The sequence below is a fragment of the Rhinoraja longicauda genome, chromosome 33 (genome assembly GCF_053455715.1).
Source record: "Rhinoraja longicauda isolate Sanriku21f chromosome 33, sRhiLon1.1, whole genome shotgun sequence".
In the NCBI taxonomy this organism is placed as follows: Eukaryota; Metazoa; Chordata; class Chondrichthyes; order Rajiformes; family Arhynchobatidae; genus Rhinoraja; species Rhinoraja longicauda.
The window spans coordinates 11037455-11065292 of record NC_135985.1 but is presented as its reverse complement, the minus strand read 5'-3'; the positions used below and the strand labels follow the sequence as shown (position 1 = coordinate 11065292).

The following is a 27838-nucleotide window of genomic DNA, read 5'->3' as shown; positions in this document are numbered from 1 at the left end:
GGTTTACCATGGCGCATGCCTACAATCGCAAATCACAATTTCCTGCCAGATAGTGTTCCTTTGTTTTCCTTTTTTTTTGCATTAGGGAGGAAGGCTGTAATCCTGCACATCATCAGAGCTATCAAAAAGCAGATTTCTCTCCAGAGAAAAAAATATATGAATACTATTGCAGGCACTGTTTGTTTTTGCATTTTGTGCATTAAAAAATGAGGTCGACGTCACGTTTATCGGACGGACGCTCTAAGCACTTGCTGCATAATATATATATTTGCAATTGTAATAAAACTACAAGGCTTGTCACTTGGAGGGTGGTTTGCAGTATATTTCAGGGCACGTTTTGGTGTCTGGAAGGCGGAGTGTGCAGCACGCATGCGTGCTCCCGGCGCCTGACGTCACGAGCTGCTGGCAGTGTCATGGCGGCTGCCTGCCAGCGGCTAGAAGCCTCTTCCATGTAAACACCTCGACATTTCCTCCTCTCCTTTCCCTCCCTCTTCCCTCCCTTTCCCCCCACCCACACACCCCGCTTGAAGACACATGGAAAGTAATGTCGGTGTCGAGCGGGGCGGCGTGGCCGTGGAGTTAGCCGGAGCTGGGCCGACCGTGGCGAGTGGCGATGGCAGCTTCGGGCGGTGGAAGGGATCGGACAACCCGGGGGGCGCTGGAGCCGCGGGCCAGAGGGCCGGGGAGGCGGACGGAGGGGCCAGGGCCGCAGCCGGGACCGAGGCGGGGGGCGATCATCCGTGTTCAAGCTCCGTGACACGCCTGCAAGAGGATGAAGATGCGGCGGAGGTGGAGGGCGCGCCTACTGAGGAGGAGAACGTCAACAACGGCCCCCAGCACAACTTGGTAAACAAGATGGGCGAACTGTGTGAGGAGGCTGCGAGCGGGCTGAGGAAGGACCCTCTGCCTGGCCTTGCTCAGCAGCAAGCGGACAATACGCTGCCGGAGGAAAGTAGCCCGAGTAAAAACCACGAGAGTGACAGGAATCACAGCGCCAGCGATCAAAGCATGCCTGGCGAATCGCGAAGCATCGACTCCCTCGAGTCCTTTTCCAATTTGAACTCTTGTCCTAGCTCTGACTTGAACAGCGAGGGGACTGAAGACCGAGCCTTGGCTCTCGCTTTACAGAGTGAGGAGTATAACAGCAAGGACGGTATTGCCAAACCATCTGGTTCGAAAGACAGATTCCCTGGGCAGTCAGTTTATCACATTAAGTGGATCAAATGGAGAGCGGAGAACACACCTATTATTACGCAGAATGAAAATGGTCCCTGTCCTCTGCTTGCAATCATGAATGTTCTTCTTTTGGCATGGAAGGTATAATTTAAAATAGTAAAAATCTCTTAATAATATAGTGATGCCTGTTTAGCTGACAGCATCGTGTGCTCTTTGATAGAGGAGCCTTGGTTTGTTTATACCTCAAATTAAAAATTGAGATCTTCATATTCAAAGATCTACACGTTGTTAGTATCTATGTATTATCCTCCAGGCTACAATGTGTTGATATGCTTAATTTTGGAGCTTGGCCAAGAAGGTTGAAGGCATGCTTGACAGTGGTAGATACAAGAAAGTGGGGAAATCCATAATATTAACGAGTTGAAGTAACTTAAACCTCTGTGCTTTTTCTTTTAAGATGCTTTTTATGTTGTCACTATGTAGCACCTTTCATATATGTTAGTTTCATAGGTGCTATATATACGTTTCTACCTTTTCATCTGATTTATGAATATCCATTTTTATTATAGATTAAACTACCACCCATGGTTGAAATTATAACAGCAGAACAGTTAATGGAGTACTTAGGTAAGATGGCTTTTATTTTTGGCTGATCCTAAAGCAAATTTTTACTCATCTGAAATGTTGCTTCATCATTTTGTCTGTAATCTGAAGCTACTACCAATTGTTATTGTAATCCTTTAAGTTTTTGGCTTTGTTAATTGAAAGACTGAAAATAAAATCGACAGCATTGGGTGTTTTTGAAATATTTCATTACAAAGTTATGTTGCTTCTGTTGAACTATGAACACACTCTTTTGCAACATATACCTTCAGAGGAACTTTCCCACAGTAGTGCCTTTGACTTCAGATACTTCAGCTACTTTTATTGACTTATCTCTGTCATACCTCGATACATTAGCATCAGTGCAGTAGCTGAGTTTCAGGTGACATGTTGCAGATTCTACTTGGGCTGCACAAGTGCAAGCAATGCTATTTCCAACAGGAGATAATCTAACCCACTCTTTGTTACTCAGTGGCATTACCATAATCGAGGCTTCCTACACTGACATCTTGGGTGTCATTGTGAACTAGACTTATTTGCAACAGCCACATACAGAGAGTGGATATTCAGTTGGTGAGTGATTCATTTAAATTTTGCTGCTAACTACAATGCATAAATCTGGAGTGCAATGGAATACTCACATAGAAAAACAGCGCTCTGTGTAATACTGCATAACAAAAAGCTGTCCACTTGCTTCAGTACTTGGGTTGTATCTGCACACTGTAGTAACTGCGGTATGCACACAAATATTTGGAGCCATTAGGAAAAGTCGCAAAACCTGTTTTCTTTTAAAAAGCCAGTGGAATCGTTGGCTTTATCAATGATAAATGGGGATGAGGAGCTACCATTATCAGAGAGAAACAAAGAACAGTGATTGTTCTTATTAATGCAGAGGAGGTTCGGAGTGTTTTAAGTGTGATTTAGCTACAATAAGAACGTCAAAATTCCTTCCGGAGACAGGAAAATGCAAGACACTAATTTAGGATAATTGGCCAAAGATCCAGAGGGCAGAAGAAAGATCTTTTTCATGCAGTAAATAACGATCTGTAATGTAATGCCCGGAAGCATAAAGCGAATCAGATATATCAGTCCTTGAGTGAATGCTGTTCTGGGAACTGTTGGAACAACAACTTTGATATGTAGTAGTGTTATGTCTTGGAGATGGTATTTATAGAGCTTTGAAGGTCTATTTGAACTATTTGTTGGTAATCTAAATTTTGGATTTATGTGGAGTATAGTAAATCCACATCTATTTGATAAGATTGTAAAGCCGAAATGTCAATAGACGATCTTTGCATTGAGTAATTAGATGAAAGTAGTCGGAGCTAGACTTCTAATCAACGTTAAGATATTCAGTCGTAACACAAAAGATAGCTTAAATAAAATAGTTCTCTATAAATAGTATGCATGGAAGAAAATGCCCTTCTGGAATTGAACACTAGTTTTTTTTGCTGTTTTAAATTATAGAGCCTATACCAAGTTGTGGTTTAGTCACTACATTGCAAGGAGTGAAAATAATGATTATTGACTATAATCTAAAGGAAGTTGCAAAATGTGGAGTGTAATGATGAACAAAACAAAGGGAGATGTAGGTGTGGATGAGATTTTTGATAAGATGCATGAAAATGCACCTTCTGACAAAGCACAATCAACCACAAAACCCAATGACTTCCAGGAATGTAAATAGTCAGGAACTTAGCAGATTAAGAATAAAGCATAAACACATCAAAACAATAAGGATACACCATTACGGTCTAAACATGTGGGTGAAAATAAACCAGAGCAAAAAAGAGTCTCCAGACTTTGGTTATTGAGTAGAACTATAGATGATCTTGCCCGCTCGCTTTCTGGCCCTTGCAGTGTACAGTTCGTCAATGGGGGAAGGTTGCAGCGAACAACCTTCTCAGCTGTGCGAACGATCCATTGCAGCTGTTACAAGTACTGCAATGCAAATCATACCATACATGAGTACATTGGTAATGCAAAAGAGCAAATAAATAGATTGGAGAATTTAGTATTGAATGACAGAGAAAGTACACTTTTTTTTAAAGTGCAAGGGCCACACTTGGAATTAGATTGGAAGATCAGGAATTCATCCTTCACATATGAGGAAACTGATAAGAGGGTGGAAGATGCTGTTCTTGACTCTAGTTTTAGGCTTTTGTATCTTCTGCCCAATGAGAGAAGGGAGACGAGGGAATGAGTGTGAATGATCCTTGATTATGCTGGCTGCTTTCTTGAGGCAGCATGAGTGCAGATGGAGTCAATGTGGTTGGTGGATGCTGATTATCATGATGGATTAGGCTGCGTCACAACTGTGCAATTTCTTGTGTTAGGTAGAGCAGTTGCCTTATCAAGCTGTGATGCATCCAATAGTACGACTTTCTGTGGTGTATCTATAGAAATTGTTAAGTGTTGGAGACATGCCAAATTTCCTTAGCCTTCAGAGAAAGTAGAGCTTGGTGTGTTTTCTTGGCCAGAGCAGCAATTCTTTAGTCAGAGGGTGGTGAATCTGACAAATTCATTGCCGTGGAAGGCTGTGGAGGCCATCAATTAATATTTTTAAGGTGGAGATTGATAGATTCTTGAGTAGTACGGGTGTCAGGGGTTATAGGGAAAAGGCAGGAGAATGGGGTTGAGAAGGAAAGATCAGCCATGATTGAATGGTAGAGTAGCCTTGATGGGCTGGTTGGCCTAATTCAGCTCCTACAATTTATGAACCTTTGTGGGGACCAGTGCAAATTGTTGGTGACGTTACAACTACGGTCAAAAAATTTGGCAGGGAGTGCAGGATATAACTTGAAATGAATATTGTCAAAGCTCTACCGATGAGACCAGAACTATAAATTCCCCACACTTTGGATTAAGCCCAATTTGTTTATTTATCTAGAATTATGTAATTTGCATGAAGACATAATTTGTCATTTGTAATATAAGACATGAAGTGATAAATAGCAGATTACTTCAACTTTACACACTGGTCAGGAGCTGATAAAGATTGCAGTGAAATGTGGGCGCACCCGAGACCATCACACAAACCAACCTCCCTTCTATTGACTCCATTTATACCTTGCGCTGCCTAGGCAAGGCCAGCAGTTTAATCAAGGATGAGTCGCACCCTGGCCACTCCCTCTTCTTCCCTCTCCCATCAGGCAAAAGGTGTAAAAGTGTGAAAACACACACCTCCAAATTCAGTGTCAGTTTCTTCCCAGTTATCAGGCACGGTGGCGCAACGGAAGAGTTGCTGCTTTACAGCGAATGCAGTGCCGGAGACTCAGGTTCGATCCTGACTACGGGTGCTGTACTGTAAGGAGTTTGTACGTTCTCCCCGTGACCTGCGTGGGTTTTCTCCGAGATCTTCGGTTTCCTCCCACACTCCAAAGACGTACAGGTATGTAGGTTAAATGACTGGGTAAATGTAAAAATTGTCCCTAGTGTGTGTAGGATAGTGTTAGTGTGCGGGGATCGCTGGGCGGCGCGGACTTGGTGGGCCGAAAAGGCCTGTTTCCGCGCTGTATCTGAAATATGAAAACATAATATGAAATATGAAAATAGACAATAGGTGCAGGAGGAGGCCATTCGGCCCTTCAAGCCAGCACCGCCATTCAATGTGATCATGGCTGATCATTCTCAATCAGTACCCCGTTCCTGCCTTCTCCCCTTACCCCCTAATCAGATGTACAGCACTTTGGTCAACGTGGGTTGTTTTTAAATGTGCTATACAAATAAAATTGACTTGACTTGACTCCACTATCCTTAAGAGCTCTATCTAGCTCTCTCTTGAATGCATTCAGAGAATTGGCCTCCACTGCCTTCTGAGGCAGAGAATTCCACAGATTCACAACTCTCTGACTGAAAAAGTTTTTCCTCATCTCAGTTCTAAATGGCCTACCCCTTATTCTTAAACTGTGGCCCCTTGTTCTGGACTCCGCCAACATTGGGAACATGTTTCCTGCCTCTAACGTGTCCAACCCTTTAATAATCTTATACGTTTCGATAAGATCTCCTCTGAATCATCCTACCACAACCAGAGAGCAGTGATGAACTACTGTTACTTTTTTGGTGATCCTCGGACGATCCTTGATTGGACTTTGCTGGCTTTATCTTGCACTAAACGTTATTCCCTTATCATGTATCTATACTCTGTAAGTGGCTCGATTGTAATCATGTATTGTCTTTCTGCTGACTGGATAGCACGCAACAAAAGCTTTTCACTGTACCTCGGTACCCGTGACAATAAACTAAACTGAACTGATTTCCACAGTCCATTGCCGCTATCATTTGTCTTCTGAATTAAAATCTTGTTTATTTTACAATGGATTAAAAAAAATAATGTTGAAAATTACTTAAGCATATGAAAAGCAAAATACCACATATTTCATGCCTTAATTTAACAAAACTGCGTAGAAAATTTGAAGATTTTCTTAAGGCTTTTAAAGGTTTTCACAGTGCATTTCTCTTTGCTGGAGTTACTCAGTGGGTCAGTAGCACTCCAGTCTATGGACGCCCACTATAATCTAAGGACGCCCACTCCAATCTCACTCCCTCTGAACGCACAACCCTCTGAAACCCCCAGGTGGGACCATTAACTGTAGAACCACCGCCAACACCCACAGCCACTGACTTTGCAGGCCCTTGCCTGTTGCCCACAGGTCAGAGCCACTGACTCCTTCCCCCCTTCCGGTGACGGCAGCCTGTGGTTGTTGACCCACATCAAGGCCAGGGTTCTCCATGTTGGTCGCTTCAAGTACTTCACATTAACTGACTTTCCTGGGTCCTACTTCACTCCCCGTGCAACAAGGGACCTCAATTCTGACACCATCAGGTTCTGCTGCCCTTCATGCCACCTCTCCGTGCCAATTATGCCACCTCTTCTAACCTCACCCTTCACACACCCAACCCCTCTAAACCGCCATCCTCCTTCTATGGTATCTCCCCCAACTGCCCTCATTTTTATTCCACATTCCAGTATCTTTGTCTTGTATTGGCATCAGGTGCACATCCTTTTTCTGGGAGAGGCACTTGCAAGAAACATTATACAATTGTCCAGCACCTACCCAATTTAACCATACATCTCCAGATGCAGATATTATTAGTAATTTTCAAAGACAAAAAAGACCAGATGTAGAAACAAGGAACTGCAGATGCTGGTTTACAAAGTCTAGACTTGGTCTACAAAATAGACCAGTCTAGACTTGTGCCCAGTGTCAGTTGGAGTGTGAGGACGGCACTTACAAGCTGGATGTTCTGCATTATGAACCAATGGCCTCCATAATAAGCCTGATCAATGATTTTATACAGGAGCCTCAAGCCTGTTTACTGACGGAAATGAATATTTATTTGTGGATACATAATGTATTGCCACTGCTCTTCTGCTTCTCGGCTGTAAGCTTGCTCAGCTGGGATGTACTGTTTCCTGTGAGAAATGACAATAGTCTGTCTCATTTCAAATGTACAAATTAACAAAGTAATTAACAAAGTAAGCTGTCTGTGATGCTGCAAGGTGGAATTTTAATGTAACTTATGAACTCTTGCCACATTTTGTTTCTGCAGGATGAAGGCAGGTAGTTAATGATTTGAAGATATGCTTGCAGGGTTTTTTTAGTTCAATTTGAAAATGTTTTATTCCAGCCTAAATATATGTCATATTTTTCAGCACCACCATTCACTTTGAAGCAGAAAACTTTGTTGATAAAATGACAAAGAAGTGATAAAGCCCACTAACCTTCATTTACATGAGATGACTTATGATCATTCATTCAATGTTAACAATTGAATGTTTATTCATGGTCAAAATTCATATAACAGGATGCAAAGTGTAGATGTGGGTTTTATTTTATGCAAATTTGCAATAAGTTGATTAAGCTGTAAGTAATTCATGATAGAATATCAAATGTTATAGTAATATTTTTATCGTGCAAGAGAGGTTCATAACAATTGAGGTATAGCACCAAAATGGCCCCTTTGATCAGTCTGACGAAATGTCCTAACCTGAAATGCCACCTGTTCGGGTTCTCCAAAGATGCTGCCTGCCCGCTGAGTTACTTCAGCACGTTGTGTCTTTTTTGCATTAAACCAGCATCTGCAGTTAATTGTATCTCATCATTTATATATGGTGGTTATCTGTAAAAAGGTCATTCCTGGGTTATAGACTGATTAACTTATGATTGCCCAAAATTACAAACAAACTCCCATAATGTACTCCTGTAAATCATCCAATATTTATTGTAATATATAGCATCAAGCCCCCGTGTACAAATAATCTGCTGAAGAACATAATAAATTAAGTGGCTGTTAAAAAATTAGGCTTTTAAATGTTGTCATCTCTCTCTTTTCAGTTTAGTCTTTTATAGCCATAAAGGTGCAATTTCATTTTATTTAGTGTCACTACCCCAAAGCAACAAACACACCCCAATTAAGTAAATTTAAATCTGACAAGCAGAGAATCAGTGTCAAGTTGAATGAGGCAGGTATTAAATTTTGGGAAAACTCCACAAATTGCACTGCAAGGATTGTTTCAAATACCCTGTTCATTGTTTACTCACAGTTTCCGATTACCAATCTAGGCCTGCAGGGTGTTTTGTCCATCAAATAGCAACAAACTGAAAGTAAATTGAATTCCAGAACATATACATTTTGAATGAAACAATGTTACTTATTATCTATGTCAAATTATAATATTTTGATGTTATCAGCTGAGTAACTATCAAATAGATTTCACTCGCCCTATTGTTTAACACCTCCATCACATGCCAGCAGTTTCACGAAGGGTCCTTTTGCTTCATTCTCTGCCTTCAATTAATTAATGATCAATGCACGCATGAATACTGATACTTTTTAGTAAAATTCTGAACCTTGAATTATAAGCTAGATGAGTTGTAGGTAAGTCTGGTTCGACGATCAACTTGTTAGAATACCACAGTATATAAATTATATTATTTGTATTTCCAAATAGTTCAGTTTGTCATTCACTGATTCTCCCTTTTTAGTTATTAGTACAGTTTAAACAAGTTGACTATTAGTGTTCAGGTTTCTTTTTGCTTGCGTTTAGTTTTGTGCTGTAGTGAAATATTGCAATTTTATTGTTCTGTCCAAGGAAGATACTAAATAAACTTTGCAATAAGCTAACAATTTACATTGGTCATGTTTCTTCATAGACTGAGATACTTTTGACTTGGAGATTAATTCTGAAAACTATTAAATTGCTATTGTGATATTAGTAGACAATGTGATGATTTTATGTGTTGTTCCAGCCTTTTTACTTCTTGATCAATCTGATTATTATTGATGTTGGTGTAAATTATTGAAAAAAAGAGTAGAATTCAATAAATATAGGTGGGAATGTTTAAGTGTATGGAACCTAATTTAAGTAAAAATTGAAATGGTTATTAATGGGCATTGACGATCCTGAGAGTATTTTTAAACTTTATTCACAGGTGATTATATTCTTGATGCAAAGCCGAAAGAAATCACAGATGCTCAGAGGTTGAACTATGAGCAGGTACTAATCTTAACTATATGCGTTTGGTGGATGGAGCCTTAAAGGAAAAGGATAGCAAGTAATGTTAATGCACATAATGCTGCAATATTTCTTGTGCATTTCAAAAATGCCCTAAAAGGAACAAGATTCATAAAGCTTTTATTCACAGAATTGTTTGGCCAACCAATTTTGATATGATTTCACAGAAATGATAGCCAACATATTAGTTTTGATTTGGACATATTGAGTTAAGAATATGTGAAATCAATTGGTGCACTTGTGGAATTGTGACGTAGGATGGGCTTGTAATAATGGTTTTAAATGCCACGCCCCAGGGGAATGAACTGAAGGCTGAGAATAGAGCAAAATGATTCTTGAAAAGACTGCTGTGAATTGGTTGAAAGGCTGAGTTTATTATATTTTGTGGCTTTGCCCCATCCTGCTTTAAAAACATTTAAAATATATTTTCAGAGTGGCTGGGCATCTTTTTTTTGCAAAAACTACCATGTTTCCCTCTTGGACTTGATGTAGACTTTTCTGCATGTAAATGTGCTAACTGCTCCAGAATCAGGTGTGTCATGCAGCTTTCCTGGGTATCCTTCATGTATGGGCGAGATTTATTGTAGTTTATCTTGGAAGTGGAAAAGGAAGTAAACTGGCTTGGAGCAATCTGCAAGGATGAGTGCTTCAGCAGATTATTTTTAGTCAAATATGTAGAGTATTACTTTCAGGCTAGCTTGTTTAGTGCATTTAGTTTGCAATAAATATTTGTAAAATTGTTTAAAGCACCTATAAATAGAAGGAAACAATTAGTTTTTGTCTTGCATGCCACAGCTCTGTTTCTAAAATATAATTTGAATTAGATCAGGCACTTCCATTAGTTGCTGTTTTCACTTGGAGCTTTTGGAGATTTTTGCAAGGGCACCAAAATATCTGCAGCCTATTGAAAGATAAGCAATTTTGGATCTTCATTGCCGATTAAACTGAAAACATGAAATCCTTAAGATGTAAACAGAAAAAACAATCCAATAAACAGAAGAGGTAGTAAATGTTCAGAACATAAGAACTTAAGTAGGTTAGTTGAGCTTGCTGTACCATTCATCGATATTGTGGCTGCCCCTCTTCCTCAATGCCATTAACACTACATGAATAAGCACTAAGTCTCTATCCTGTCACTGCTTTTGTACAGAATGACTGAACTGAACTTCCACAACTATGGGGCTAGCAAATTCCAGATTGGCCACCCTTTGTGTGAATAAATTTCTCTTCATCTCTGTCCTAAATAACCTATTCCTTATGAAACTATGCCCCTCCCCACCACACACACACACACACACAGATCCGGCTTTCTCTGAAGAAACATCCTCTGCATTTAGCCTGTCAAAATGTTTAAAAGTTTTGATGCAATCTATATTGGCCCTTCAAAACTCTAAAGAATACAGTCCCAGTCTATGTGATGATGCCCTAAACCTCCATCCTTGCAACTGGTTTATGAACTTCAGCTGCATTCGTTATACAAGTGACCAAACTAGTACCTTATACTCCAGATGTTTTCTCCCCATGGCCCTATACAATTATAAAAACGCTTGCTTAATATTGTAATCAAACCCTTTGCTTACTTTTTAGTTTTGTTTAGTTTTAGAGATACAGCATGGAAACAAGCCCTTCGGCACACCCAGGTCCACATCGACCATCCATCATCCGTTCACACTAGTTCTGTTATCTCACTTTCCCATCCACTCCCTACACACTTGGGACAATTTTAGGGAGACTAATTCACCTACAAAACCGCATGTCTTTGGGGTGTAGGAGAAAGCACCCGGACGGAGGAGACTCATGGGTTGTAATGAAGGCTAGGATACCATTTGTCCTCCTAATCCTTGCCTCCCCAATACTTTGAATTCTCAGTCTATTTTCAAAGAAGTCCAGCTGTGAGTCAAGCATGAATTTCTCTTCATAGCTTCACTCTGGTGTTACGTAATCTTGCTTTCTTCCCCCCATGCTGCTCTGTTATTACATTTCCCATTATAAATTCAAACAAATTTCTTCTGACATTAGGCTGAAAGGTCAGTAGATCCCTGTTTTATCTCCCCCTTCTTTTTTAAATAGCGGGGCCATATTTATTACTGGCAATCCATGGAAATAACTCCTGAATTTACTGAATCTTGGAAGTTGATAATCAGAGGATTCATTATCTGTAAAACCACGTCTTTCAAAACACTGGTGATGTAGATCATTGAGCAAATGTGACTCATTGTTTTTCATGTTGACCAATTTCTCTGTTGATTAGAATTTAGGTCCTTCAGTCTCTTACTCTCACTTGATTCTCTGAATGCATTTGGCAACTAACGCTGTTAGTTTGCAAGAGGCATAAATCAGAAAGCTGTAATCTCATTCTTTTTCTCCCGGAAAATGGACGAATACAGTTGGTTGAAATTTGGTTTCACTTTCATGTTGCTTCCCACAATATTGAGAACTTCAGAATTTCTTTTGATTTATAGCCATCTTGAATACGGAAAATTGGAACTAAATAATGATGTCACTTCCGGCTCATACAAAGTATTATAATATCTATGTCTTGGCTAAGCTGTGAGGAAAGACAGTATGGATAATAATGATGAGCTGTTGGCAATTAGTTTACATTCTTTAACTCAGCCTATTTATCCTCGTTAGAAGTGGAAATTTAAGCACTAATTTATTTCACTACTCTTTTTACTTAAATGTTATGAAGTTCCTTCAGTTTCTTGTCTGGTGATGTACTCCACAACTACAAACTGAGGAAGAGCAAATCCAATGTGCAGATATTTTGTAGTAGTCAATTCCACAACTATCCATCTAAGTTTAGTGTCAAAGTTGCATGCATTTATTTATAAGTATCATAGTGCTTCCAAATTCCCATCCGTAAATTATGGACCGTGGATGAGAGTGGGATAAAGCTTGGCTTGTAGATCTTTGGCATTAAACAACTAAATGACATTTAAGTTCTTGTGATAAATGGTTGTCTGGGCAATGTTCCAATTTCAGTATCCACATTGAACAAAGTTTCACGGATTTTGCAGTTGACGGGATTTATTTAAGGATTTTATATTGCTGATAAATCTTGATGTAATCCTATTCTTTTTCTGAAACAGAACATGAATGATGCAATGGCCATATTGCACAAGCTGCAGACAGGATTGGATGTAAATGTAAAGTTTACCGGTGTAAGAGTATTTGAATATACACCTGAGTGCATTGTATTTGACCTCCTTGATATTGCACTTTACCACGGATGGTTGGTGGACCCTCAGGTGAGAATACATTGGAGAGTGGTAATTTAAAAGTTGGTTGACATAAACTGCAATATTTCTTTAAATTTACTTAATGTGCTGTTGCGACTACCCACTTTCTATCTTTCCCCCCGCCACATGATTTCTTTGCATCAGCCTGTTGGGTGGGAAGTGAGAACTCAAAGTAACCTTCATCATGTAAAAATAAAAATAAAGCCAGATACAGCAAGTTAAATCTTAATTCTTCATGCCTCACCGACAAATATCTGTAGTCGAGCAGTTACCTTGACAGAGAAGCCAATTTGAGATGCATGATGAAATATGTGTAATCTGAAACAGATTAACTTGAATTGTTAGGAAATCCTTGACCCACTGCCAATTTTGTAATTGAAAGTCACTTTGCTTGTTCTTAATAGACACTTTTCTGGTAGAAGTGTCCAACATTTTGCATTTATGAAAGAACCATTCGTGTAGACAGTACACGTGGGATGCCAACTCGATAGTAAGATTACAATTGAGGCAGTTGAGGAATTTTACACTTAAATTTGATTAAATTGTTAGCTGAATAAATAAGAAAACGACCTCATGATCTTTAAAATGGAGTTTCATTGATGTTTTGATGAATTAAATGTCTTGAACTGTTCAGTTTAATTCAGATTAATTGTGTCAATGCCTCAGGGCACATAAGAAAGTCAGATTCGAAGATATAATAGGTATCGTTTTGTTTTTAATTTGAAATGTGATTTATTGCTGTGGATTGCAGTGCGAAGCTGATAATTTGGATAATCATGAGAAATGTAGTTGGTTATGCAAGAATTATTTTTAACAAAAGTGTAAGTATTGTTTCTACAACAGTTATTTGAAAAAACTTACTTTTGTTAACAGCAAGGAAATAGACTGAAAGTAGGACTGCAATATTAGAAATCTCCCAAACATTATGATTGGCACACCTCACTGAGTATAGAAACAGGATTTTGAAGTTGAATGCCAGAAAATACGGGACAAAAGAGAGCTTTAAATTCTTGAGGAAATGGCATCCATTCAAGGGAGGTAAAATCTACAAGCTGAATGGGTTGTACCTTAATGGAACTAGAACCAATATTCTTAGGGAGTTAAGTGCTACTAAGAGGTTTAGATGCAGTTGGCAGGATATTGGAACTTTGAGTAGTTTATGAAGGAAAGGGTTGGTTAAAAAAAAAATAGAATGGATTAAAGAAGAAATGCAATAAGGACGTTTGGCAATGACTAATTGAATGCCCTTCAATTTAAGTTAGATGAAATGGACCAAAGGCATGGATCTATGAATAAATGATATTTGTAGGTTTACTGTTATGTGGCTTGAAGGGCAGGAGTAGCAATTGAACATTATTGATTATTTGGTTCAGAAAGAACAAGAGGATAGTAAAGAGAAGAAGAGTTGAGAGGAAATGTTGAAACACAGTTGAAACAAGGGTTGATGAGGACAAATGAGGACACTTGAAAACTACCATTTGCCTTCAAACTATCACCTGCCCTCAAACGTGTGTGAATCCCTCCAGTTAACGCTCATCTTTAACAGGAGTAAATATCTGGGAAAAACGCCAGGTAAGGGACAGTACTTAAATAAAGTTAATTGTGCAGTTCTTTAAATGAGCTTTCTGAAATTGTGGTTAGTGCTTGTGAGGGCCCTGTCCAGGTTGGTGCAGTGTGCCTTACCCTGGCATTGGGTGGGCTCTGTGTATTGGGCAGAAAGCAGGATGAGATTCAAGGTCTTAACTGAGTTTTCAGTTGCAACCTTGAAAGAGCTTCTCCCAGTCAGCAGGGTAAATTTCTGATAATGCTACCAATCATTCCATTTATAGCACTGTGGCTATCCAGGTGACTCTTATTTCTGCTCCCATAACCGATTTGTATGCAGAGAAAATTGGTCCAATATTTATATTATGATATGTGTAAAGTGTCACATGATGTGGCATCTTTGGCAGCCATCAGAACGTTTCTATTCTGAGACCCAAAGGGAGCAGGACACATAAAGGTATAGAATATAGGACTTTAGAATAAAGTCATGCTAAGCAATTGGGCTATAGGTCAGGCACAGTTCTGGGCATCTGATTACAAGAAAAAAATATTTTCACCAAAGAAAGTAGAGATGTTGTTGCTATGACTGGGAAAGATGAGGAAAGTTAGGGGAGGCTGGAATTGTTTACTTTACAAAAGAAGCATTTAATCAAGGTATATAAAATAAAGTGGCCAAGATGGGGGAAATTGGAAGTGCCCATTTCCTTTGAAAGACAAGGCAATAGTTGGGGAACAGATATATGATAATTCATAAAATAAAGCAGGAATTTCTGGAAATACTCAGCAGGGCGAGCGCGCTGCATTTGTGGGAAAAGAAACAGACCTAATGTTTCAGGTTGAAGGAGAGAAAAACTTGTTAAACTACGTGGTGAGGGGTGATGCCCATGATAAGGTAAAACCAAGATGACCGTGCTATAAATGAGGTTAACTGGTCAATGAGTGAATTGGAGTATTTACAGAGTGATAACACATACCAAAAAACATAGATGCTGTGAAATGTAGTGTGAGAGAATAGCCTGACAGGTAAGCTGGGCATGTCCTCCATTTTCAGGGGGGGGGGGGGGGGAGAAAAAAAAATAAGAGAAAAAAATAAAAGCTGAGCTAATATCATAGTTGGATGGCAGATGCTAACAGAGAAATCAAGATACCTGAAGTTGGAGAACTCAGAACTGATAAGGCAGTGAGATGAAGAACTGTTGTGGCAGACCTGCTTCATTTCACGGAGCAGGACCAGTAATAGGCCGTTGAGGCGCTTGTACTTGCTCTGCAGTACTTTTCTTAACAGCTCTCTATATTCAGACATGGGAATTTTAGAGGATTGGCCAAACTAAACATCTTCATTTGCACTGTAGTCAGTATAGTCATGGTATTTTCAGTTTCATGAAACTTTAGATCCTTACCTCAAGCATTCTAAGATTACAAATTGTGTAAAATGAGGATATATAGCTTAGAAGTTTGTTGCAATTCTCAAATATAACTTTCTGCTGACAATTCTGTTTTGTAGAATGCTGATCTAGCAAAAGCAGTGGGAATGTGCAGTTATAACCAGCTGGTGGAGAAGATTATCTTCTGTAAGCAGTCAGAGAAGAGTGAACTAGTCAGTGAAGGTAAGGGGAAAGAAAGTATTTTCAATAATAGCATGTACAAAGAAAGGAAATGGGAACATTGCTCATCAGCGGAGTTTTGTCCACCAATTTCAAATGCAGTTTAATGCAGAACCTGTTTGAAGCAATATAATAATTGATAGTTAGCAAAGATGACTAAAAACAATGTAATGAAAGGATCTCGAAATCTGTAGGCCTGATAGTTACTAATCATTGTGGTGAAAATTAGCTTTGAGCAGCTGAGTAAATCTTGCTGCAGAGTAATTTGACGGTACATGATTTCTTTTTTGTTTTAAGAATTTCCTCAGTGCCTATATTTATACAAAAAGGCACCGAGGGAATTTTACGAATGTAAGGGATTTTGTTGTAATGATTACTAAGTGAATAAAAGTTTTTGATGCATTGTTTCTGAATCACGTATTCTCTCTAATATCCTGAAGGTGGACAGGAATCAAACCATAACCTCTGTTTTAGCCTGTAGCTCGTCATTGAGTTAGATGCCATTTTTCAGACCTTTTGATCAAATAATCGAAATGTTCGGTTGGATTTTGTGATGACTGGGAGCTACGTATGCTCATCAGTTGCCGAACATTAAGAGCACACAGTGTCTCCCAGGTTACTTTCAGGTTTTATTTATTTGTCTGCTGTTTGCCAATAGCGAGCAAATTTTAGTGCCACGTCGTTGGCCTCTGCAAGATCCTTTACAGTGCCTGTGTCATGCAGCATGTCACAGCACAGGACATTTTGTCACTTTCAGGTGCAATCTTACAACAGATGACGGGTCCGAGTCAAATGATACTCTGCTCAGCACAGGGCCTTTCTGACTATTTTGCTGGCCCTTCCCTGTATTTAATTTTGCTGTATTCTCATAGAAGAAGGCCGGACATCAGAGGCTATGGGGCATGCTGCCAGCAATGCAAATAGGACATTTGGTGTTGGCCAGAGCTGGGTAGGTAGAAGCATTAGCGGAAGCAGTTGCTAAGGGTCAGGAGGCGGGAGGATGTTTGGAGAGGCAAGGGTTGAAGAGTCAGGAGGTCAAGCTGTGGGAGTATGATGAATACTATGTGGAATGGTGTGGTACTCGGAAGCTGAAAACTGGAAAGCCTGGGGAAGGGACAGTGACTTGCCTTTGCTCGCTTGACTAGAAGTTGGATTGAAACTTTGCATTGAACCTATGTGCCTCCTGTCATGTAACAGATCAGATGCGCTGATTCATGTTGATGCTGCCTGGAATACCTGTAGCATGGACCATTTGCATACTGCGAGATAGATTGGCCTTTCAGCTCCATGGGAAGTTCAGCAGCACAACAGAATCCCAGTTTAATTGTGCATCATGAGTTGGGAGATCATCGGGCAGGCCTTTAGGCAGACCATCCTGTTGCAATTAGAGGCCATGTAGACACAATTAAAATTTAATGGTTTGCTCTCTTTCCATAGAAAAGGATACTGCTTTGAACAATGAGATTTAATATGTTACACAATTATGCAAAACTCTACAAAGTACTGTTTCTAAAAATAAAATATTTACAAGATTCCCTTGCCATTGGAGTTTAGCAGGCCAAATGGTTCTTGACATCTGATTTCTGATGAGTTTCTGATGTCAGCTGTGGGGCGAAGTGAATAAATGCTGTAGTTAGCTGTTTTTATTCTGGATGGCAAACATAGCAATGGATTCAAGCATTAATACTGAGTGTTGTTCATGGATTGGTGTAGATGTTGAATGAAAGAGGATTTGGAGGGTGCAAATGATGAAAACAAACATCACAAGCAAGATAAAATGACGTTTTGGCTTCCACAATCAGGAGCAAACCGTTATTTTATTTAAATTGTTCCTATCATTTTGGGTTATCAGTGTTGTCTTGGGATTTATTGACATGGCGTAGAAGATACTATTGGCCTTCTGAGCTCAGAGTTCAGCAAAGAAGCAGGATCCTTGATTATAATAGTGCATTGTGAGTTAGCAGATCAGCTGAGGGCTGTAGTTGTCTTTTTGTAATTGTTATGAATGCATGATATTGTGAACTATTGTAAGTTGTACCCTACTTTGCAAGGATACTTCATGTGTAAAGGAAAATGAATTTGTACTTTGCAATAATGTTTCTGGCTGAAGTGATCTGACATTTATTATATTACAAATTTAGTATTTGACACCTTGGAAACTATTCCCTAATTATTCCCTGAAATAATCTATATGTAATAAATTATCAGTATAACAATCAAGCTTTATAATTTTTTGTATATGGCATTTGATGAAGTATTGAAGTTTAATATCTATCACAAATTATCTTCATATTGTCAAAGGTAACAAAGTAAAAGCATATTTTTGGTAGAAATCTAGATCTTGGTTTTAATAGTAAGCCCAGATCTGTGTCATCCCTATTGCTTGAATTCCAAGCTGTAAATGTATTTGTAATGAGTTTCTGATTAGTGTTTATATTCGGCTGCAATAATCTTAGCTTTTTTTTCTTCAGGTTATGTTGCAGAACAGTTTTTGAACAACTCAGCAACTCAGTTGACGTACCATGGGTTATGTGAACTAATTTCCACGGTTGAAGAAGGAGAATTGTGTGTGTTCTTCAGAAATAACCATTTTAGCACTATGACAAAATACAAGGTATTATTTCATATTATCAAAGATTTGAGTTAAGAATCAGAACTGTGTATTCTAAATGGTGTCTTGAGAAAGGGCAAGAATTTACCAAATAAATTGCTTTCCATATACAGTCACTGAGAGGGGTGGATAGATCACATACATCTGTTGATCCTTGTTGCAGAAAATATTTCTCATGAAAACGAGCTAAACGGACATTATTTCTTACGTAAAATTGTACATTTACCTAGGAGATTAAGCTATATATAATCTAGTGGACCAGAGGTAATCTGGGTAGTACTTCAGCGTTAGTATATTTCAGTATGTATAAGAAGGAACTGAAGAAGTGTCTTGACCCGAAACGTCACCCATTCCTTCTCTCCAGAGATGCTGCCTGTCCCGCTGAGTTACTCCAGCTTTTTGTGTCAATCTTTAGTATATTCCAGGTCCAGAGCGCAGAAACATGCTAAGAACCATGAGGTGTTGATTGTAAAGCAGATCACTCCACATCTTACTTGCTCAAGAATGCCACATGGTCCATCCTGTGAACTGAGATGCCCTCAGATTGTGGGGGATGGTATAGAAGGATGCAGTCCAAATGCAAACAAATGAGATTAGTGTAGATGGCAAAAGGTCCACATGGACCTGGTGAGATAAAGGGTTGATTTCTGTGCTCTTTGACTCCATGAATAATAATAAAATACTTTTAAGGCATAATAGGTTTGAACAGAATTGGCATGGATTTATAAAAAGAAAATTATGTTTAGGTTTATTTGAAAATGTGACTGGTTAACATTTAAAGAAGCATCGAATTGAAGGAGAATTAAAGGAGATTTCTTGATTTTCAGAAGGCTTACAATAAGGTCCCACGGAGGAGATCAGTCAACAAGGTTAGATTAAAATTGGGAGTTGCCAATGGCAACTGAGCAGGAATCAATGCCTGTGCCCCAGCTTTTCATGACCTATATCAACTGGTGATTTGGCTGAGGTGAAGAAACATAATATTTCCAATTTGGTTCTTATACCAATCTCATGGGGATTGTGAGCAGCAAAGTGGATGTGAATTGCCTTCGAAGGGATATGGACAAGCTGAAATGGGTGGGTAAAAAACATGGTGGATGCTATATAATAATGGAAAATATATTTCACTATGATATGAAATGGTGACGTTGAATAACTGTGGTTCAAAGAGCTCTATGTGTCCTACACAACTCATTGAAAGTCAACTTGTAGGTGCTATTGATGATGATAGTAGATTGATGTGAACACAAATCTTCACAATGGAAAGGGAGCGAGCTGATAGAAAATGTTTCCAAACGTATATTTTGATTACCAATGAAAGACTGATGCCTTATTGTCGCTTTTGATAGTTGGTAATGATATATCTGACAGAAAGAATAATTTCTTATATATATATATAGCATGTCAACTCTTGACAGTTTTGTATAATGTCACATCGGTAGCTGACACTACTTTTGGCATAATTTGGGAATGTGATACGAGGTGGCCTGCTAAAATCCTTTTCTACCCCAGTCTTCCAATGGATTTGACTGATGGGAATAGCCAGTTTCCTTCCAGGCTTGCACTTATGAAATTGGATCAGCCCCACAGAACTTTAAAAGCGTACCAATACTTAAAACTATGATGAAACCTGTAGTCAGTAGAGCAGCCTCTACAGACAACTACTGGAATTAGTTGTGTTGGTTACTTAATGGAGAGCTTGGGTATAATGATACTGAACGCCATTGGTGTTGTTCATGTGGTTCAACAGTGAGTAATTGAGGCTGTCACTCTGTTCGTCGAAGCTTGCTGTTCAATTGGTTTGTTAATAAAATAGTTTAAATACAACGAATAGTATTCAAAGGAAGCTTAATTTTAATTAATTACATTCGAATGGAGGGCACAAAACAGCACTGAAATTTAGGTACAATTTACAACACTAAAATACAATGGAAATTTAAAGTTGGGGTGGCTAGATGATTTCCTTGGGTTTACCACGGTATAAATTATGTTTTTGTGGGGGAAGGATTGAAAAAATGCATAAACTGGCCATTTTAATTCATTGAACCTGTAGACAATGTTTTGTCATTTGTGTCTCGCACACCTACTTACTTTCTTGCATTGTGCTCTCATTTTGTTTTCTCCCCCCTTGTGCTTACAAACTCTTGCTTTCATTACATGCAAATCTCTTGCACTGAAATCATCTAAATAGAGAGAATTTGTTGATGAGCAAAGAACAGAGGGATCAAGGTGTTCTTGTGCATGAATCGTAAAATGTTAGCAGGTAGTTGAAAAGGCAAATGACACACTGGCCTTTATTGCAAGAGGTTTGGAGTTTAGACAAGGGGAAGTATTGTTACAGTTGCGCACGGTACTGGTGAGACCACAGTTTTGGCCCCCTGTTTTTAAGAAAGGGTATACTGGTATTGGCGGCAGTTCAAAATGATTTCACTGGGCTAATTCCTCAGATGAAATGGCTGTTCTTTCATAACCAGCTGCAAAATATTAAATTTTATTCTTTGAAATTTAGAAGAATAAAGAGTGATATTATGGAAACATACAAAATTCTTAGGGACATGACATGGGAGATGCTGAGATTTTCTACTTGTGATAGAACCTCAAATGAGGTGACATAGTTACAGGTTTAGGAACATTCATTTAAAACTGAGTTGTATAACATCTTCTCGCAGGGAATGGTGAAGCTCTGAAATTGTGGAGGTTGGGGGTATTTAAAGAGGAAGTAAATAATTTTTTGAAGATAATAATAATATATTCCTTTATTCGTCCAATACCAGGGACATTTACAGTATTACAGTAGCAAAGTGGATAGCAAGAGAACAAGAGATCATTCATTATAAATAAATAAAAGATACATAAATTGTCATCAGTTTTCTGTGTGTTCTTAGCTGTTATTGTTGACTCGTCTGCTGGGAGCAGTGCTGGTTATGCAGTCTCACAGCAACGGGAAGGAAGGACCTCCTATATCTCTCCTTCATGCACTTGGGGTGAAGGAGTCTGTCACTGAAGGAGCTACTCAGTGCAGTGACAGTGTGCTGCATGGGGTGGGAGTCGTTGTCCAGCAGCGATGTTAGCTTTGCCATCATCCTCCTCTCTCCCACCACCTGCACTGAGTCAAGGGGGCAACCCAGGACACACCTGGCCATCCCGACCAGCTTGTCGAGTCTCTTCCCTTCCGCCGCTGAGATGCTGCTGCTCTAGCAGACCACTCCATAGACAATGGCCGATGCAACCACCGTGTTGTAGAAGGTCCTTAGGAGTGCCCTCTGCACTCCAAAGGACCTGAGTCTCCTTAGCAGATAATGTCTGCTCTGGTCCTTTCTGTATAGCGCATCGGTGTTTTCAGTCCAGTCCAGTTTATTGTTGAGGTGGACACCCAGGTAATAAGAATCCACCCTCTCGATGTCCATTCCGTGGATGTTCACTGGTGTCGGGGGGACCTGGCCCTGATGGGTGTGGAGAATTTTCTGAAGATGAGATTGAGACCTAAGGCAGGTCAAACATAATCATATTGGATGTAGGGGAAGACTTGAGGGGCTGTCTATCCTACTTCTCTCGTTTTCTTATATGCTGCCTTTGTCTGCCTCGTGTCTCCATCCATGAGGTTTATGCACTTGCCACTTACACCATTGCTGCCAGATCAATTACAGTATAAATTTGCGCAGGTTTCTCAATTTGTGTTATTTTTTCATCACCTGCTGCACACTGGTTTAGCAACCGTTTATATTTTGAACTCTCTCGGTACACTCAATGATACTGCAGCTGAGTCACTGTGGAGGAAGGGTATTGAGGTCTCCACTTGGTGTACATTCTGTGCCCTTGTTGTCTTTAGTCCTTCCATGTGTTGCTTTTCAGCACTGGCTTAAAGGGTTTGAAAATTGAAAGAAAATTTAAGCTGAAACCAATCCTCGCCACTCTCAGGCATTTATCAGCAAGTTCAAATGTGGCTGATACTCAGAATTGATTCCATTTTTCCTACTGACACCCATATTCCTAGATTCCTTTTTTGAATATTAAAAAAATTGATCTCGGGACTGAATATAACTGTTACTGGGCCGGATAGCCCTCTGTGTCTAGATTTTGGGATTTAATGAAATTTTTGCTCATCCGAATCCATAATAGTGTACCCGATGTCCCGAGACTATGCATCTGATGGCAAACTTCCTGGCTTGAGGAGAACACTTCTCGACACATTCCAGATCAGTCTCTTAAAATACCTGTACATTTCCGTAGGATCATCTTAAGTTCCAGAATATCAGTGAGTACAAAGCCAATCTTAGGAACAAATCCAAATGCAGGTGCAGAAAATCTTAAAATAAAAACAGAAAAAGCTGGAAAAGGTCAGCTGGTTAGACAGTATCTGTGAAAAGAGAATGACATTTTAATTCTTTCTCTACAGATACGACCAGATCTGTTGAATATTTCCAGCACTTTCTATTTTCATTTTACAGTTTCAGCATCAGCGGTTTTCTGATTATTGAAATTTTCCTCTCCCTGTACCTTTGTGCCTTCATGTTATCTTTCTGCATTTCATGATAGTATATTAAGATCTATATTTGCTTAAACATAGGAGGCCATTTTGGCTCTAGTCTCTGGTGGCTCAGAGTAATCTCATCTCCCCTGCTAATTCTCCCCACATTCCCATCATCTCCTTCCAGATTCCACCATGCACCGAAACCTTGGGCAATTTATAATGGCCAAGTATGACCCTGCTATCCTGCATATTTCTGGGAAGTGTGAGGAAACGGGAACAATCAGGGAAACCCACAGTCATCGGGAGAACATGTATACTCCATGCAGACAGCACTGGAGGCCACCACTGAATCCTGATCTCGGGGCTGTGAGATCATAGCTCTACAAGCCACTCAAATCCTCTTTGACAATGTCATTACTTATCCTAACCATGGAAAATATATTTCTGTTTTCCTTACCAGAATGATTAACTGACTTTTCCTATGTTTCATTTAATTTGCCATTGTCTCAAATCCTCAGTTAATTTCTCCACATTTGTTCGTATGATCTTATTATCAACCATTACTTTGTATTATAAGTGGATGTTCATTACTTCATCTTAGTTCCTGTAATAGGTTGCAAATAGCCAAGAGCCTTGTGGCATCCCACCATAACAGCTTGCTGGTTCATAAGAGAACTAATTATTCTTAACCTGTTTCTAGTCCTTTAATCAACACTGTCCAGCCGAATGCACGTTATTTTGCGCCCTCGTGCTTTGTATAGTGGCATATTGGATAGTGCTGCCACCTCAATTTTAGTGGCTTGAGTTTGATCTGAATTCCAGGTGCTGTCTGCATGGAGGTTGCAAGTTCTACTTATAATTGCATGGGTTTTCTCCAGGTCCTTCAGATACTCTGGTCTCCTCTCATAGGAAATATAGGGAAATAGTTGCAGGAGTAGGCCATTTGGCCTTCCGAGTCAGCACCACCATTCAATATGATCATGGCTGATCATCTAAAATCAGTACCCCGTTCCTGCTTTTTCCTAATATCCCTTGATTCCTTTAGCCCTAAGAGCTCAATCTAACTCTCACATTCCAAAGTCATGCTGATTGGTGGATTAGGGGCAATTTACAGTTGCCAATTAGACAATAGACAATAGGTGCAGGAGTAGGCCATTCAGCTCTTCGAGCCAGCACCGCCATTCAATGCGATCATGGCTGATCACTCTCAATCAGTACCCCGTTCCTGCCTTCTCCCCATACCCCCTCACTCCGCTATCCTTAAGAGCTCTATCCAGCTCTCTCTTGAAAGCATCCAACGAACTGGCCTCCACTGCCTTCTGAGGCAGAGAATTCCACACCTTCACCACTCTCTGACTGAAAAAGTTCTTCCTCATCTCCGTTCTAAATGGCCTACCCCTTATTCTTAAACTGTGGCCCCTTGTTCTGGACTCCCCCAACATTGGGAACATGTTATCTGCCTCTAATGTGTCCAATCCCCTAATTATCTTATATGTTTCAATAAGATCCCCCCTCATCCTTCTAAATTCCAGTGTATACAAGCCCAATCGCTCCAGCCTTTCAACATACGACAGTCCCGCCATTCCGGGAATTAACCTAGTGAACCTACGCTGCACGCCCTCCATAGCAAGAATATCCTTCCTCAAATTTGGAGACCAAAACTGCACAATTATCAAATTAGTGCATAGATGGATGGTACTGGTAGCATTGGTGAGAGTTGAGGTTTGTAAGAAAAGAGGACATGTTACTCGGATGTAAGTGGGAGAATAGGATAGATTAAATAGTTCTGAGATCTTGCATAGATTTGATAGGATACATGGCCTCCTGTGTCGTGAGAAATATAAATAGTCTTATTCACTAGAAGCAGTTCCAGTAGCTAATGCTTTTGAGAGATCATTATTAATGCATTTGCCATTTCTGCAGCCACCTCTTCTGGAAACAAATTGTCAAAGCCAGGAAATATATATTTTAAATCCCAGTTTCTTCAGTACTTCATCTGAAGTCCATCTTTTTTATTAATCTCTTGATTCCCAGTTATTTCGACGTTTTTGTTTTCCAGGATGAGAACGTGTAAAATATATTTATCCAAAGTCTCAGTTTTATTTATTCCTCTCATTCATTTTTTTTACCCCTTGCCTCCATGTGAACTATTTTTCCATAAATATGGAAGCTCCAACAATCCTGTCTTATATTTCTTATTGATCTGATTTCATATTCTGCCGCCTTGGCCTTTATCTTTTTTTTGGTCCCCAGTTGCTTGTTTCTGAAATATCATTTCCTCAGGCTTATAATTTACTAATGTTTTAAGCCTCTAATGCTTCTTTAAAACTCTTTTTAGTTAGCCACAGATGCATTATTTTTCCCTGTTCACTTTATTTTTTAGCGAAAGGAACATTTGCAAATTATGAAACACGCCCGTAGGTGTTTGTTTGCCTGCAGGGAAATCTTTCAATCTGATGTCCCTATAAATTTAAAATAAATTATTTACACAAGTGTAAGGAGGGAATTACTCAAAGGTCAAAACTCTAGTTTGTAACTGAATGGAATATTGACTGTTTTTTCTCTAGTAAATTCCTCATTATAAGATTAGGAATTAACCCTGTCCCCATGCAATATTAAACTCTGATAATCCGTGTTTCGATTATTCAGAAATCCTGATCGTGTGGCATCTGGCTCACAGGGTAATGTTCGTTACTTCCTTTCAACGCATCGGATCCACCTTTCATCAACTCCCTTTAAACCTAGTGGGTTCACTGGAAAACATATTGTGTTACTAGGATAGGAAGGAACTGCAGATGCTGGTTTACACCGAAGATGAGACACTTAAGGGTCTTGACCCGAAACGTCACCCATTCCTTCTCTCCAGAGATGCTGCCTGTCCCGCTGAGTTAGTCCAACATTTTGTGTCTATCTTTTGTGTTACTCTGTAACATGTATAGGAAATAAAATAATTATATGTTAGTTGGAGTAATAGCTAGTAGTCTGTAAAAAATGCCATTACCAAATCCCTGCATGCTCCATTAATGGAATGTTACTGCTTGAATTGATGTATATAATTATCTGGATATCAAATAAAACAGTACTGGAAGTAGTCAGGAGGTCAAGCAATATTTTGTGGGGAGAGAAACAAAGTCAATGTTTTATTTAACTAGTCGACAGCACACTTAGCAAGTAGTACTCCTACCTCTCAATTCCAACAACTCACATTTGGTCCCTTGGTGCGGTCTGAGTGGAGTTTGCTTGTTCTCCCTGTAAGTGTTTGGGTTTCCCCCTGAATCCTCTTGTTTCCTCTCGCATCCCAGCGATACGCTGTTTGATTGGCTATTTTGCATTGCCGGTAGTATTGGTGGGACGAGAATTGGGGTGGAGCTGATGGGCAGGTGAGAAAAGCCAAGTTGCATGGAAATGGTGAAATGGATTATTCTGAGAACTGGTGTAGATTCATTGGGCTGAATGGCTACCTTTATTGTAAGAAAGTGGAAACAATGAAGTCAATGCCCCTGCATCATAACGAGAATATAAAGGAAGCAGGGAAGAGCTTAAACAGGCAATCAGAAGCACTGAAAAGTGCCATGATGTATCCCTGGTGAATAAGATTAAGGAGTAATGTAAGGCATATTATGCATACATTAAAATCAAGAGGGTCACTAGGGAGAGGATAAGGCCCACCCCAGGACAAAGGAAGGAATTTATACCTGGAGCTGGAGTAAATGGCTGAGAAAGTACAGTGCATTCAGAAAGTATTCAGACCACTTTTTCCACATTTTGTTATGTTACAGCTTTATTTTAAAATGGATTACATTCTTTTTTTTAAATCATCAATCTACACACAGTACCCCAGAATGAAGAAGCGAAAACAGGTGTTTAGAAATTTTTTCAAAGTAATTAAAAAGAAGTAACTGAAATACCACATTTACATAAGTATTCAGACCCTTTGCTATGACACTCAAAATTGAGCTTAGGTTCATCCTGTTTCCATTGATTATCCTTGAGATGTTTCTACAACTTGACTGGAGTCCACCAGTGGTAAATTAAATTGATTGGACATGATTTGGAAAGGCATACACCTATCTATATAACGTCCCACAGTTGACAGTGCATGTCAGAGCAAAAACCAAGCCATGAACTTCAAAGGAATTGTCCGTAGACCTCCGAGACAGGATTGTGTCGAGACACAGATCTGGGGAAAGGTATAAAACAATTTCTGCAGCATTGCAGGTCTCGAAGAGCACAGTGGCCTCCGTCATTCTTAAATGGAAGAACTTTGGAACCACAAGGACTCTTCATAGAGCAGGCAGCCCAGGCAAACTGAACAATCAGGGAAGCAGGGCCTTGGTCAGGGAGGTGACCAAGAACCCGATGGTCACTCTGACAGAGCTCCAGAGTATAACAGGTATAACAGATAACAGGTATAACAGAGCTTTATTTGTCGTTCGGTACCGAAGTACCGAACGAAACTACATAGCAGTCATAGAAAAAAAGAACACAAGACACAACCCCAACACAAACGTCCATCACAGTGACTCCAAACACCCCCTCACTGTGATGGAGGCAACAAAACTTCCACTCTCTTCCCCACGCCCACGGACAGACAGCTCGTCCCCAACCAACCCGCACAGTCCCCGCACCGGGCGCTGAAACATCTCGCGGCCGAACCGGGCGATGAAAGGCCCGCGACCAAGCCTTGCGCAGCTAAGTCCCGTGGCCGAGCCGCACCGGGCGATGTAAAGTCCCGTGGAGTTCCTCTGTGGAGAACCTTCCAGAAGGACAACTATATCTGCAGCACTCCATCAATCAGGCCTTTATGGTAGAGTGGCCAGACGGAAATAACTGCTCAGTAAAAGGCACGTGAAAGCCCGCTTGGAGTTTGCCAAAAGGCACCTAAAGGACTCTCAGACCATGAGAAACACGATTCTCTAGTTTGATGAAAGCAAGATTGAACTCTTTGGCCTGAATGCCAAGCGTCAGGTCTGGAGGAAACCTGGCACCATACCTAAGGTGAAGCATGGTGGTAGCAGCATCATGCTGTGGGGATGTTTTTCAGTGGCAGGAACTGGGAGACCAGTC

General features: G+C 39.9%; 1 protein-coding gene across 2 annotated transcripts in view; it reads left to right on the top strand.

Moving 5' to 3' along the window:
* The first annotated feature begins 387 nt into the window (after window positions 1-387).
* The window catches only part of mindy2 (MINDY lysine 48 deubiquitinase 2), a 51080-nt gene continuing 23629 nt past the window's right edge, over window positions 388-27838 (top strand). For both annotated transcript variants that reach the window (XM_078427325.1, XM_078427324.1), the window contains exons 1-6: window positions 388-1317; window positions 1746-1803; window positions 9216-9280; window positions 12391-12549; window positions 15590-15692; window positions 18161-18303. In XM_078427325.1, coding sequence (XP_078283451.1) covers window positions 535-1317; window positions 1746-1803; window positions 9216-9280; window positions 12391-12549; window positions 15590-15692; window positions 18161-18303 — 1311 coding nt within the window. In that variant the 5' untranslated portion in view covers window positions 388-534. The remainder of the gene's footprint in view (window positions 1318-1745; window positions 1804-9215; window positions 9281-12390; window positions 12550-15589; window positions 15693-18160; window positions 18304-27838) is intronic.